Source organism: Diospyros lotus, chromosome 10, assembly GCF_014633365.1.
Source record: "Diospyros lotus cultivar Yz01 chromosome 10, ASM1463336v1, whole genome shotgun sequence".
NCBI classification, from domain to species: domain Eukaryota; kingdom Viridiplantae; phylum Streptophyta; class Magnoliopsida; order Ericales; family Ebenaceae; genus Diospyros; species Diospyros lotus.
In genome coordinates, this window is record NC_068347.1 from 29152851 (window position 1) to 29168100 (window position 15250).

General features: G+C 33.7%; 2 protein-coding genes across 4 annotated transcripts in view; one reads left to right on the top strand and one right to left on the bottom strand.

Moving 5' to 3' along the window:
- LOC127811414 (phospholipase D zeta 1) overlaps positions 1 to 7232 on the bottom strand; it is a 67400-nt gene extending 60168 nt beyond the window's left edge. Inside the window, exons 1-4 of one of the 3 annotated variants that reach the window (XM_052351265.1) lie at positions 6835 to 7232; positions 5340 to 5441; positions 5007 to 5122; positions 4763 to 4904 (exon numbers count right to left, since the gene is read on the bottom strand). In XM_052351265.1, coding sequence (XP_052207225.1) covers positions 4763 to 4904; positions 5007 to 5122; positions 5340 to 5441; positions 6835 to 7068 — 594 coding nt within the window. In that variant the 5' untranslated portion in view covers positions 7069 to 7232. Of the gene's footprint in view, positions 1 to 4762; positions 4930 to 5006; positions 5123 to 5339; positions 5442 to 6834 lie in introns of those variants that run through there. The other 2 variants (XM_052351267.1, XM_052351266.1) reach the window with 2 other exon arrangements.
- Positions 7233 to 13704: 6472 nt separating this feature from the next.
- Positions 13705 to 14733, top strand: LOC127811759 (uncharacterized). Its single transcript, XM_052351928.1, has one exon. The coding sequence runs from the start codon at positions 13814 to 13816 to the stop codon at positions 14372 to 14374; it is 561 nt and encodes a 186-aa protein (XP_052207888.1). The 5' UTR covers positions 13705 to 13813; the 3' UTR covers positions 14375 to 14733.
- The last annotated feature ends 517 nt before the right edge of the window (positions 14734 to 15250 follow it).

Below are 15250 nucleotides of genomic sequence, written 5' to 3' on the forward strand. Positions count from 1 at the left end.
AATGAGCCAAGAAAGCAAAAAGGGAACAATCATTGATAAAGGGCGCTATCAAATGCTAGTTAGGAAGATTGATTCATCTCTCACACACCAGACCTGACATCGCTTATGCTATGGGAGTAATTAATCAATTCATGCATGATCCTAAAGAAGAACATCTACAAGCAATTCATAAAGCTACTCCAGGAAAAGAAATTTTGTTCAAAAAGGGAAGTAACCTAATAGTAGAGGCATACACAATGCTAACTATGCAGGATCTCTCACAAAAAGAAGGTCAACTATAGGCTATTGCACTTTCATAGGAGGAAATTTGGTTACTTGGAGGAGCAAGAAGAAAATTGTTATAGTCAGATCAAGTGCAGAACCAAAATTTCGTGCTATGGCTCTAGGTGTTTGTGAATTTTTGTGGATCAAAATAATTCCAAAGAATTTGATGATTGAAACTGGATCAATGAAACTATACTGTAATAACAAAACAACTCTCAGTATATCACACAACCCAATACAACATGATCAAATGAAGCATGTAAAAGCGGACAAACATTTCATTAAAGAGAAAATTGACAATGGACTCATCACTATCCCTCACGTGACATAAAACCAATTGGTTGATGTTCTAACCAAGGAGTTACCCACTTCTAGGTTTCAAGAGATTGTTGGCAAGCTAGGAATGGATGATATCCACTCACCAACTTAAGGGGAAGTGTTGGAATAATGGAAATGGAAGACTTACTCGGCTAATGGGCTCACCATTGAATAAAGAAATGTTTCCTAATGTAGATATGGAATGTACAATTAGTTTTTTTCTATATTAATTAGCTGCCTAATTATTTAGTTTCCTAATTGTATGAGTTTCCTTAATAGCTAGTTTCCTTAAAAGATAGATTTAGTTTCCTCATGAAGGAGGAGGGTTGTGTTAGGTAGCCGACAGCCAACGTAAAACTTAGTTGGATCCAAAACATAAACTCTAGACAAATTATGAAAAACCATTGGGGCGTAATCCTTCATAGCGACGCGCTACACTGCCCGCGTGTAGTGTCAAGTGAGCTAGGTCCGCTGCATCATCGCCTGGATGTAATGAAAAATGAACAAGGGTCCTCGCATTTGCTTGGACGGATGTGGGTAAAGAAGCTAGTCCAAAATCAAAAACAAAATCAAAATAAAAAATAAAATCAAATTCGAAATCAAGGCCAAAACCAAAATCACAAATTAAGGATTGGATCATGGAACATAGGAACATTAACAGGCAAAGCTATGGAAGTGATAGATGTGATGATTAGGAGAAAGATTAATATTATGTGCCTTCAAGAGAGAAGATGGGTAGGGAAAAAAGCAAAGACTTTATCAGAAATTGAATATAAAATATGGTACACAGGAAATGATCGAGCGAAAAATGGTGTGGGGATTATTATGGATAAAAGCTTAGTAGATGAGGTAGTGGATGGAAAGAGAATAGGGGATAGGATTATTATGGTGAAGGTTAGTCTAAGAAGAATGACTATGAATATATTTAGTACATATGCACCACAAGCGAGGTTAGGTGAGGAGATATAAGCAAATTTTGGGAGGACCTAGAGGGACTCATACAAATGATACCAAGAGAGAAAGTGATTATAGGAGGTGACTTAAATGGTCATGTGGGTAGAGATGGAAACGGCTATAGAGAGGTACATGGAGGGTATGGATTCGGGGAAATTAATAATGAGGGTAAGTCTATTCTAGATTTTGCTATGGCATATGGGCTCATCATAACCAATACTAGGTTCAAAAAACGGGACGAACATTTAATCACATATAAAAATATCACATCAAGCACCCAAACAGATTACTTCCTCATGAAACAAGAGAATTGGTTATGTTGTAGGGATTGTAAGGTGATACTGGGAGAGTGTTTGACTACTCAACATAGACTTTTAGTACTTGACGTCCAAGTAAGAAATTGGAAGAGAAAAAATCACATAAAACAAAATCCAAGAATTAGGTGGTGGGATTTAAAAAGGGAGAAACAACTAATCTTCAAAGAAAAATTAAGGGGTAGAAGGGAATGGAAGGAAGAAGGACAAACAAACCAAATGTGGAGAGAAATGGCTAATACCCTGAGAAGCACGACAAAGGTAGTCCTTAGAGAGACAAATGGTAGAGTCCCTAACCTTAAAGAGTCTTGGTGGTGGAATGAAGAGGTACAATTGAAAATTAAAAATAAGAAAACTTGCTATAAGGCTGTATATCAGTGCAACAATGAAAAAAATCTAAAAAATTATAAAGAAGCAAAAAAAGTTGTTAGTGAAGCAAGGTCAAAAGCATATGAGAATCTATATAAACGACTTGATACAAAAGATGGAGAAAGGGATATATATAAATTAGCTAAAGTAAGAGAAAGAAAAACAAGGGACCTAAATCAAGTGAAATGCATAAAAGATGAAAATCAAAATGTATTACTGAATGAATGAGCGACTAAGGAGAGATGGAAGGAGTATTTCACAAAATTATTCAATGATGGTGGCAACACAAGAGTTAGGTTGGGACATCTTAGTAACTCCGAAAGGAACATGAGTTATACGCATAAGTTCAAATGAAATAAGACAAACATTAAAAAAGATGAAAAATCATAAGACGGTGGAACCAGATAATATATCAATAGAAGCATGGAAATGCATGGGAGAAGAGGGCATCTCCTGGCTAACGAAATTATTTAACGCGATCCTTAAATCAAAAAATATGCCAGATGAGTGGAGGAAAAGTACTTTGGTTCCTATATACAAGAACAAATGAGATGTTCAAAACTATGAAAATTACAAATGAATTAAGTTAATGAGCCATACTATGAAACTCTGGGAGAGAATGATAGAGCAGAGGCTCAAAAAAGAAACAAAGGTTTCAAAAAATCAGTTTGGTTTCATGCATGATAGGTCAACAATGGAAACTATATACCTACTGAGGCGCCTAATGAAAAAGTATCGGGAGCATCAGAAGGACCTGCATATGGTGTTTATAGATCTAGAAAAGGCCTATGATAGGGTCCCTAGAGAAGTATTATGGAAGGTTTTAGAGAAGAAAGGAGTTCGAATAGCTTATATACAAGCCCTTAAGGACATGTACGACGGTGCAGAGACAAGGGTCAGAACATGTAGAGGGGATACTGAACCATTTAAAATTACAATGGGATTGCATCAAGGTTCTATACTAAGTCCATACTTATTTGCTTTAGTAATGGATGAACTCACTAAAGACATTCAGACAGAGGTGCCATGGTGTATGCTATTTGCAAATGATATAGTATTGGTGGATGAAACAAAATAATGAGTGAACACTAAGCTTGAGTTGTAGAGAAACAATTTAGAATCTAAGGGATTTAAATTAAGTAGAAAGAAAACAGAATATATGGAGTGTAAATTTAGTAAGAATACAAGAGTGGAAGACGTTATAATAAAATTAAAAGACCAAATCTTACAAAGAAAAGACCATTTTCGATATTTGGGATCAGTGATTCAAAAAAATGGAGAAATTCACGAGGATGTCATACATAAAATTAATGCAAGTTGGCTAAAATGGAGAAATGCATTGGGGGTGTTATGTGATAGTAAAATCCCATTAAAACTGAAAAGAAAATTCTATAGGAAAGCTATAAGACCAGTCTTGTTGTATGGCTCAGAATGTTGGACAGTCAAATACTAGCATGAGCAAAAGACGAGCGTAGCAGAGATGAGGATGTTAAGATGGATGTGCGGCCATACAAGAAAAGATAAAATTAGAAATGAGATTATTCGTAATAAGGTAGGAGTAGTGTCAATCGAGGAAAAAATAAGAGAGACTAGACTAAGATGGTTTAGTGATGTGAGAAGAAGACCAAGAGACGCTCATGTGAGGAGAGTTGATGAAATGGAATAATTAGTCAAAAAAAGAGGTAAAGGCAGACCCAAGAAGACTTTAGAAGAGACATTAAAGTTTGATATGAAGTGTATAGACCTAAATGAAGATATAACAAAAAACAGAAATACATGGAAGTCTAGAATTCATGTAGCCAACCCCACATAGTGGGATAAAGGCTGGATATGTTGTTGTTGTTGTTGTATGAAGGTCTCAAGATTCACCTTAAATATGACTATAAATATATACTATAAATATACAAGGATTCCAAAAATTCCTACAAAATTTTAACAAAATATATGCATCAGATATTAGCATGATATGTGATTGTTCCATAAGGATGAATTCATCCCAATTTTTCTCATTTTTCTTTTTTCTTTTTTTTTTTTTCAAAGTAGAAGCATTCACCTAAAGACTCAAAGTAAACACAAGGGCTTTCATTCTAAGATTAAAATAAGTTGAAGCAACATGGGCTTTGCTTAATGATAGACTTCTGAAAGACAAAGCAACAATTTATAGTGCATATAAACTCTAGTTGTAATACAAGCACCATCAAATACAATGATGTTGAATTACTATTTTTACCCTCAACACGCCACCTCATATGTGGCCAGATTTCACTACATAATTGGTATAAACATGTGCAACTATTTAAATATTAGGGTTAGTGGTGAGATTTGAACTGAAGACCTTTGCTTGCTCTAATATCATATTGAATTGTTAACCATGATCTCATCTAAAAGTTTAAATTGATAGAAAAAGAGTTAACTTTATCTTTTATATTATTATTTTTATGCTCAACAAATAAAACATGAAAATTGATAGTATGAATTTCTAATATAAGCTACAAAAGTAAAGATACGCCAACCATTATCAAAATTGAAGACACCTAGCATACCTCACGAGAATTCACAATATCCAGGTTGCCAAGGAAGTGATTCAAGTAACCTTGCATTGCAACCTTTGCCCTATCAGACATGGAGTATTGTCTTCCAAGAGCTGGCCGAATAATTGGCAAAGCAGCACTAGATGGAACATCTCTGAACAAAAAACGACCTGTAAGAACTAATTACAATTATGATAGGAAAGGATATATTTCATGCTTCTCATCCATTTGAGCAAACAATATGATCAACAGTCACCTGGTTCTAGTGCTTTCATCATGATGAATAGGAACAATCTCATCATCATGTTCATCATCATCTTCCATAACTGCTGTGTGATCACCTATTCCTAGGTTTTGAAGCCATTCTTTAACCTTATATCATGTTATCAAAAAAGATGAATATCAATACCCAACAAAAATGCAACAAAGATGATGATGATAATAATAATAATAATAATAATAATAAAGAAACATGAGAGCTCTGTGAGATTAAAGATCAGAAAATTCACATCAATTTGCGTGACTAACAATGAAAGAAATCAGAAAAGAACCAACACATTCAATTAGTAAGACAACAAATTAAACAAACCTGTTCTTGTTTTTCATGAATTTCCTCAATAAATGCACGTCTCTTCAGTGCAAAGTGCAAATAGAATACTTGTGAAGCTTTCTTCACTAACTGCCACTTGAACTGGTGAATTAAATTAAAAAACAAGCGTTAGATTACTGTCACGGTGTAATGTAACAGTTTTAGAACCCAGAGGAAGAATATAAAAGTATACCACTCTTGGAAATTTAAAAAGATAGCATTTCAATTTACTGTTGGTACTGCAATACCCACAAGCAACAGGTCAAGTGTAAAAAAGTCAGAAATGTAGAGTACATTTTGGCTCTATGTTACATCAACCCTTCTAAAATTGTGAAATATGGAAAACATCCAACATGTCTAGTTGGGCATGTGTCCAATAAATATGTGTACAGAATGGAATCAACAACTAAACACACATAATACTACCATTTAAGTCCATTACAAGATATTAGTTTGTAAATATTACTTGCCTCTAAAAAATAAAATAATTATTGAGAGAATTCAAAATTTAGCTGTCATGGGAATTACCAAAAAAGTGAAGGACATATTGGTTCTACTTCACATCAACTATTTAAACACAAATTGACACTTCACGCTTCACTGAAAGTTCCTCGCCGGTCTACTTGGACATGCATCCAATAAATTTGTAAAAATAATGGAGTTTGCTACGAACCATGCATAATACTGATATTTATTGCATAAAACAAATATTAGTCCAACCATAGAAAATAAATAAGTGTTCAAAAAATACGGATTCTAGCTGTACCTGGCAATTCACCAAGAGAATACCTACACTGACACCTGTGCCAATGTCCATATGTTAACTTATTAATTTCTTAAATTCACATATCTGCACATGTTCAGAAAGTAATCAAGTCTTTAACTCAATCTATAATAAGTTCATCCAGTAAGATTCTTGAGATTTGTCGAGGAATGAACTCTTACTGTACCCATTTTGTTTGAATAAAAATCCAAAAGGAATGATTGCTTAACAAATAACTATTAGTTTGGTTCTCATTTTGCAGCACAACTAAAATAATAAGAAATTTAGCTTCAATTCCTTCAGTTTATTTTTCCATGTTTTTCCTTCACTTTTGTCCCCATCAAATCCTATTTCTAAATATAGGACTGGCCTTTCAAATTAATCATCTGAAAGCTGTACAGTGTTCTTAGTTCCTCAACTATAATATTAGTGCACACAATCCAATAAGAGAGAAGGTTCAAACTTCATAATGCAGCTTCATTTCTTCATTTCCCTAAGTTTCTCAGTCAACTAAAACAGAACTGTCAAAACTCCTCTTATCGCTAATTAAATTAGCCAAAAACAGGACAAATCCTTCCCAGTAACCCATGTGTGGTATTTGAAACGTTTCATTCACAGCTTGCAACATAAAAACTTCATTCAGTACGTCTGGGTCAATTGAAACGTCGGACCATCACATGGATTTGAACAATCACATAAATTTCGAAGGAAACATGGATAAGGAGATCGTGCCTGTCTGTATTGGAATTCGATGGTGTATGTAAGAAGCATGGGGCTGATATCACCCGCGTCGGGCCGCGAAATGGAGACGATCGTGGCCTTGGGCAACTCATCGAAAACCCGAGTTGGCTCAGGACCTTGGACAGAGGGAAAGAAGAAAGACGACGTCATCGACGGCAACGGTTCCTGCAACATCTGGACGTAGCGTGGGCCGCCTCCGGCTGGCATAAGCTGCTCCGACGCCATTGATCCCGATCACAAAGCTTAACCTTCTATCTCTATAAGTATATATATATATATATGTATATATGAGTGTCAGTAAAAAACCAAAATCGGGATCCACAGAGAGAGAGAGAGAGAGAGAAACGGTTTCAGAGAAAACGAAAGAGAAGAAATGAGACTTTGCTTCGATTTTGATTTTTGTACAAGGATGAAGAAGAAAAGAAACAACTTTTGTACATGTTAAATCTGGGAACCTTTTGGATTTGGTGTTCCTGAGATGGGGTATGGATGGTCCGATTTACTCGGGTCGGAGCAGGTTCATCGAATTGGACAACATCAGACCGGATCCATTATAATTGTATTTTCACCACTTGAAAATAAAATAATATCTTTATTAAATCGCTCTATGTTTTAATATTAAAAATCTTTATCTTTCTACGAAGTTTATTTGTTTGTTTCATGAACTCTGCACCCCAACGGGCGTAGTGCAAGTGTACCAAAGTGAAGGGACCACGTTGCAAAAAAACACAAGCATCCGGACAAACCTGCCGCTCGTCTCATCCTCAGAATTCCAACTCGGTTGGCCGGCTGCAAAGCGATAAGGCAGTCATAATAAATAAAATATGCTAAAAATTAATAGTTTTAGAATTGAAAAAATAAAATCAATTTTTAGCTCAACTCGGTCTTAAATTATTTTAAATTATTTTCTTTGTTTTTAAAATATTATTTTTCTACTTAAATTATTTTGAAAACTGCAACGTGAATTTGAGTAAAATAAGTGCAATTTTCCTAAATTATTTGTTAAAGAATTATTTATTAAAATTTCAAACCACCATTATGATTTTAGAATAATTCTTAATTGATTGCTCCCTCCTTATATGACCATACATGATTTTTAATTGTGATGTGTGATAGGCAAAAATCATATAAAAATAATAAGTTCAAAAGATCAAAATAACTATTAAAGTTAAAAAAAAGTTAGATTACGTTCTCTTTATTATTTTCAATCTATTTTTAATTTTTAATTTTTTAAAATACTGAAAATACATTTACTTTATCATTTTTAAAAACTTATTTTAAAAATAAGAAAAAATTTGTAAAGATAACCCAAAATAATAATGTTTTTAGCCAAAACTAACTGCAAACACCTAAAATGTTGAAAACTCAAAAAACACCTAGGAGTCTCTTCCTCCACCACCCCAATCTCGCACAGACCCACATCTCTCTTTTCTCTCATCTTTTCTTTCTTCTCTCATCTTTTTTCTTTTGGCCGTCGACCACTACCACTATTACCACCGTCAACCGCACCCGTCATCACTACCACCGTCGCCGATCGCCTTTTGGCTAGTTGCTAGCTTTGTCTTCTCGCTTCTCTTTTCTCTTTTCTCTATTCTTTTGTTGGTTTTTGGGTATGTTAGTCGATATACCATTGGGTGTCAGATGGTTGTCTCTGATCACCGAAAACCATTGACTATGTTGATATATGATTCAAAATATATTGATATGTTGTATGTTATTTGATTAATTCATGTAAGTGACATATAGTATATAGTATTATATTTTATGTTAAATATAATTGACAAATAATTAATTGGGTTAAGAAAATAAATAATTAGGTTGGGCCAACCATTGGTGTCTCAAGCCCAAGCCCAAGTCTGTTTAATTTGTTCATTTGGGTTTCATGTGCATTTCATTTCGATTGCATTTGCGTTATGTGTGTGTGTATGTTAACAGGCTGGTTTTATTGGAGTTGTTGATCATCTCTCGAATCTCATTTGACAGCATTTTTCTAACATTTTTCTAACCTTAAACGCATCTCACAAACTCTTTCTCTATGAAAGCTACAAGAAACCATAATCCATCTAATTGTTGTTCATTGTTTTTTCTCTATCTAAGATGAAATATGGTAAGCGAGAAAGATAAAAAAAGATTGACATAAGTATTGTAATCACTTGTATATAGCATGTACTCGGGTATAATTTGTGTTCTTCAGATTATAAGTAAATATTGTTTATCTTATTGTCTTTCATGTACTGTATAATTTTTGTACTATAATCCCTTGAGTTTCTGGTGGATTAACTATGGTGAAACCCCTGCCGTGAGTATGATCCATTTGCGAATCCGAACACGTAAATTGTTGTCTCTTTGTGTGCGTGTGTATAGGTTTACATTTCTGTTTTTTTTTTTTTTTCGATTATGTGGTTGTTTGGTTTGTGCAAAACAAACAGGTTCAACAAGTGATATCAGAGACACGTTACGGTGATACAAGAATGAGTACGAATGAAGAATCACTCAAAGGATTAAAGATTCGTGGTGAGTTATTTCATACTCAAGTGAGATCAAAGTTCGTACTATAACTTCGACTCTGTAAGTATAATCATTCTTTTTTGTTTTTGCCTTAATTTTTACTTGGTATTACTAATTGTTTATCTTTTAGTGTGAAATCCAAATTAGGATTTGTGTCAATACCAGTAAGTAAGTACGTTTTACTTTGTTCATCAAGAATCTTCCTAAGGTTTCTTGATATCGTATATATGTTCTTATTCTGTACTGTTAGTCATTTCTTTTATTATTGTTTGTCCGTATTTTATTTCCTGTCAAGATTTATTGTACTAATAAAATGGCACCTACTAAGTTAGAAATAGAAAAGTTTAATGGCCATGGTGATTTTGGAATGTGGCAAAAGAAAAAGACCAACCTCAAACCACAATTGTCCAAGAAAGGCAAGAAATGGATGAGTTGACCTATAGCCTTCTAATTTTAAGTCTAGTTGATAATGTCCTAAGACAAGTTAATGAGGACGACACGACAACAAAGGTATGGACAAAATTAGAATCACTTTACATGACAAAGACCTTGACAAATAAAATTTACTTAAAAGAAAAATTGTTTAGATTTCAAATGGACTCTTCTAAAACACTAAAAGAAAACCTATATGATTTTAATGTCATCACCATAAACCAATCAAGATGAAAATATCTCAAATGAGAATCAAGCAATAATTCTCTAAAATTCTTATAGAGAGGTAAAAACAACAATTAAATATGGTTGAACCTTTCTGACTTTAAAAGATGTCTTATCTGCCTTAAGATTAAGAGATCTTAAGTTTAAAAAGGAAAAGAAAGTAAGTAATTTAGAAGGTCTTAATGTAAAGAGTAAACAAGATAGGATACCAAAATCTAAAGGTGGAAGTGAGTCTAAATCTCAGTTTAAGGGTAAAGAGAATTCAAAATCGATAACTTGTTGGTTTTGTAAGAAAAAATGTCATCTTAAGAAAAATTCTCTTTTAAGACAAAAGGAGTATAGACAAGAAAATGCAAATTTCTCAAATGGATACGAGAGTGAAGAAGAGCTAAGCATTTAGAAGTCTTAGCATGATAGACTAGGGAGCATAGGCTTAAGAAGGCTGTAAGAGTTAAGCTTTTTGATTCAAAACAAATTGGTAATCTAGAGTTTTGTGAATCCTGTGTTATGAGTAAATCTCATAGATGGTTGTGTTGTGAGTAAATCTCATGAATGCATGTGTTATGGGTGAATCTCATCTGTTGTAGTTTGCTACCTCTGTGTTTATGGGGTGGGTTCTCCCCATGTTTCATGTTTTTTTTTTCTAGGTCCTAATATGTTTCATTCCCTTGTTGGTGGATATTCTGAAAAGATTTGGGGTATTATTCCTTAGGTAGAAAAGTGAATCATTGGAGAAGTTTAAGAAGTAAAAAATCTTAGTTGAATATCAAATAGGAAAGAGGTTTAAGTTTGAAGAACTGATAGTCGGCCTAGAAATAAATGTATCTAATCTCATAGGATTGGTCAAACCTAAACTAATTGATGATGTTTAGTTTAAGGTAGAACCTTAGAAAAAACCATGTTTTGGTGATAGCCCTAGTGTCAGCCTAATTGCCTAATCATAGTAGGCTCAGATAGAGTTAGATGATCGTGTTGCCTTTAATAGCCTATATTAGTTGAGTCTGTCCCAAGTCATAAGTTTGAGCAATGCAATAAATTTTTGCTTAAATGTGCTCCTAATGTAGTTGGGAGAGTTGCAGGATCTCTAGTCAAATCCATTATCAATCAATTCTTGAATCAAGATGGAATTTGTTGATATATGATTCAAAATATATTGATATGTTATATGTTATTTGATTAATTCATGTAAGTGACATATAGTATATGGTATTATATTTGATGTTGAATATAATTGACAAATAATTGATTGGGTTAAGCAAATAAATAATTGGATTTGGCTAGCCATTGGTGTCTCAAGCCCAAGCCCAAGTTTGCTTAATTTGTTCATTTGGGTTTCATGTGCGTTTCATTTCAGTTGCATTTGCATTATATATATATATATATATGTGTGTGTGTGTGTGTGTTAATAAATTGGTTTTATTGGAGCTGTTGATCATCTCTTGGATGTCATCCGACGGCTTGTATCTATTGCCTATTTATATAAAAGGCTTGATGGAATTGTAACTGACATTCTTCTAACCTTAAACGTATCTTGCGAACTTTCTCTCTACGAAAGTTGCAAGAAACCCTAATCCCTTTAATCATTGTTCTTTCTCTAAGCGATAAAGGTAAAAAGGGATTGACATAAGTGTTGTAATCGCTTGTATATAGCATGTACTCAAGTATAATTTATGTTTTTTAGATTGTAAGTAAATCTTGTTTATCTTGCTGTCTTTCGTGTACTATGTAATCTTTGTACTATAATCCCTTAAGTTTCTAATGGATTGACTAGGGCGAAACCCCTACCGTGAGTAGGATCCATTTACGACATAAGTTAGTGTCTCTTTGTGTACATGTGTATAGGTTTACGTTTTTGTTCTTGTTTCTTCGATTCTTGTGGTTGTTTGGTTTGTGCAAAATGAACAAGTTCGACAGGCCATGGTAAGCGGTGGTGATTGACAGTGCGCATATAGATGGGTGGGTTAAACATTTAAGCTTAGATCTAAAGAGATTTGGTTGTTGGGTCTTGTTAGTTTTTGGATATGTTGGTCAATTGACTCTTGAGAGTCGGGTGGTTACCTCTAATCGCTGGAAACCACTCGTCACAGTGACCAGTGGCTATTGGTAGTGCGTATATAGGTATTGGTCAAAAATTAAAAATTAGATTTACTAAAATACAACCGTTAAATTTGACCCATTTTTGTGTATGTTAACCCCTTTGGCTTAGAGTTTCTAATTGTAGGCTCTGATCGTGTGACTCTCTGGCCGACAGTGGTCGCTAGAGATGGATCTTGCACCGAAGAAGATGTAGAGCCAAAGAAAAAGAAAAGAAAAGAAAAAAGAAATGAATTAAAAAATTTATTATTAAATTTTAAAAATAAAATTATATATTTATTTAAAATTTTAAAAATATAGTATATCTATATTATAATTAAAAATATAAAATAACATATATTATATTATTAAGTGTATAATTTTATATAAATTATTGTTAAGATGTATGTTAGCAATTTATTAATTACATTTATTGTTTTATTTTAATAGTAGAATTTTATTAAAAAGAGTTAATTTTATTATTTAATAGTTAAATTCACTGAATAAAATATCATAATGACAAAAAAGAAATAATTTTTTAAAATTTTAAAATAAAAGCATTTTCTAGTTTTTTATTTTAATAAACAGTTTTTCAGAACTATAAAAAAATGCATTTTTAAAAATATTAAAACAGACACTCAAATACAAAATTAAAAATAAATTCAAAACTCAAAACTAAAATACAAATAAAACACCGCTTAAATTTCTTAAATAAATTAAAAAATCAAGAGACCATAACAGTCTCCCAAATATGGAAACATCAAGAGATCAAATGGTCTATTGGATAACATAATCACATGAGACCTTTACGGTCTCTCAAATACCTTAATTAAGCTCCAATCTAGAGCATTTCTCTTTGATCAGGGGTTTTCGAATAGAGCACAAACTTAATAATTCAGCATTAGAGAATTCATTTGAGAGTTTTATTAAAAAGATAAATATTATTAATAAAAATTATAATTCTATTAGATTTTAAAATGTCAAAATAAATATTATCCGTAATAATCATAATCATAATCAATTTCAGAAAGCTATATGATCCTTTATAAATAAATAAATCCTCATTTAAAAAAATATGTCTTCGATACTAGTTTTAATATAATATTTAAATATTCAATATTTTATTTAAATATTAGAGTGTTTGAAAAAGAATTGTTCTACACGTTCTGATCATTCTCTTTTTTATAGAGTTCAAATAGTTTAACAACGACGCTTTCAACTAATAAATTTATTGTTGTATTCAAACAACAATAAATTGAATAAAAGCTCAATTATTCAAAAAATAAATAAATTTTTGTATTAAAATTAAGCTGAGCTGCAGGTTGATTACTAATTTTTTATTAAACTGATATAATTTTAAAGGATTTCTAATAATAATTTTTTGGAATAAATATTATTTAATATTTTTATAAAGTAAAAAAATATAAAAAAATATTTTTTTGTTTTTAATTATAGATACAGTCATTTAATAAAAATAAAAATATTTAAAAATATTTTTTGAAGTTTGTGATCGTATCATTAACATTTTTTTTTCTTCCGGTTTCTTAAATTAAATAAAAAAGAAGAAAAAGAATAAAATATTACCGGCAGAGCCACCTGTATTTTGCGGCATTTTCCCGGAAAATGGATGCTCAAATTGGACAGGGACGGCGGGGCTGAACGCTAGGAATTTGTAAGCCTTACGTTTCTCAAAATTCTCCTCAATCCCAAGGACTTTACGAGAATTGCGATCATGGAGGTGTCCCTGATCGCCGATGCAGTAACAGTAGCAGCATATCAAGGCCTAGGGTTTGCCAAGTCCCTTCTTCATCGCCACGATTTCGCGGCGGAGCAGTCTTCCAGCGCCGGAACTCTCCAGATCGCAGCCGCGATTTTCCCTGTGGATGCCGTGGCGCCGCCGCCGGTGAAGTCGAATTACCTGAAAACGGCTCCCCGGACGTTTGTCCGGAGGAGGAGGCGTACGCGGCGGAGGTCGCAGACAGGTGGCGGGCCCGAGGAAGGTGAAGATGGCTGGTTCTTCGGCGACGCCGGTGGTGGTGATGGCCCTTTCGGTGGCGGACCTGGCGGTGGCGGCGGGTGGAATTCTGATAGGTTTGGATGGTCAGATTGGGATGAATCGTCCTCGGATTCGCCTTCTGATCCTGCGTTTGATTTCGTCTACGAGGTGATGTGCTGGATTGCCCTCTCCAATTGCTTGCACTTTGCGTTTAAGAAGGTCGTGAGAATCGTGGCGGACGGGTTTGGCGACCCAGCAAGGGAAAAGGTTCCCGTGAGATTGACTCCTGTCTGCTAATTTGGTACTGCCCCAACTAAATACTTCTAAGATAACATTCTTTTAGAATAGTAGTTATTTCAGGACTATGTATGCCTTAATGTGGGTGACCATCATCGTGTCCTCCCTTGACTGTGTAATGTAAATAATGTATATAACAACTCTGTTTCATTGCCCATTAATAGTTTCTCCTTGTATATATATATATGGTATGTGTGTATAGTTCTTTTGGTTGGTTGGCAATGCCCAATAAGCTAACTATTCCAAAAGAAAGTGTCATGTGAGTTACAGTTGTTGGTTTTGAGCCAATGTTGTACTTTGTGGCTTCTCCTATGAAGCTTCTAGTCTAATAGAAATGATAGAATTTCAAAACTTACTTATGGTGCATGGTATACAAGAATTCAGATGCTTGCAGCTTTTTCTGGTTGTTCATCTGAAATAGTAATAGAATTCCGAACTTGTTTATGATGCATGGTGTAAAAGAGTACAGATGCTTTCAGTTTTTCTGATTGTACTCTTTTCATCCAGAACTTTACGGTTTGAAGTAGTTATCTCATTCAAGGTTAAGATTTCCTTTTGTGGGTATAGAGTGATAATGCATCATGGATAACATGCTCGCTGCTGTAAGAGGGTGAACCAGATACCTGATTGCTGAACAAGGTTTATACATAAAAGCCAAAAGAAGACACTTCCAAAAGGTTTCCTGGAGTGACAGAGGTAATTGTATAAAATTAATATACTACATCATCTCATGTCTAAATCGTCAATCTGGTGTTGTCTAGTGATGCAGACCATTTTCTGGTCTAGAAAACGGAAAAAGAAAAGACTTTGAATTTCTTCTATATGATGTTGCCTAAAAGATAAAGCAAACTCTTTGAAGCTCTTTTTGGTGTGAGA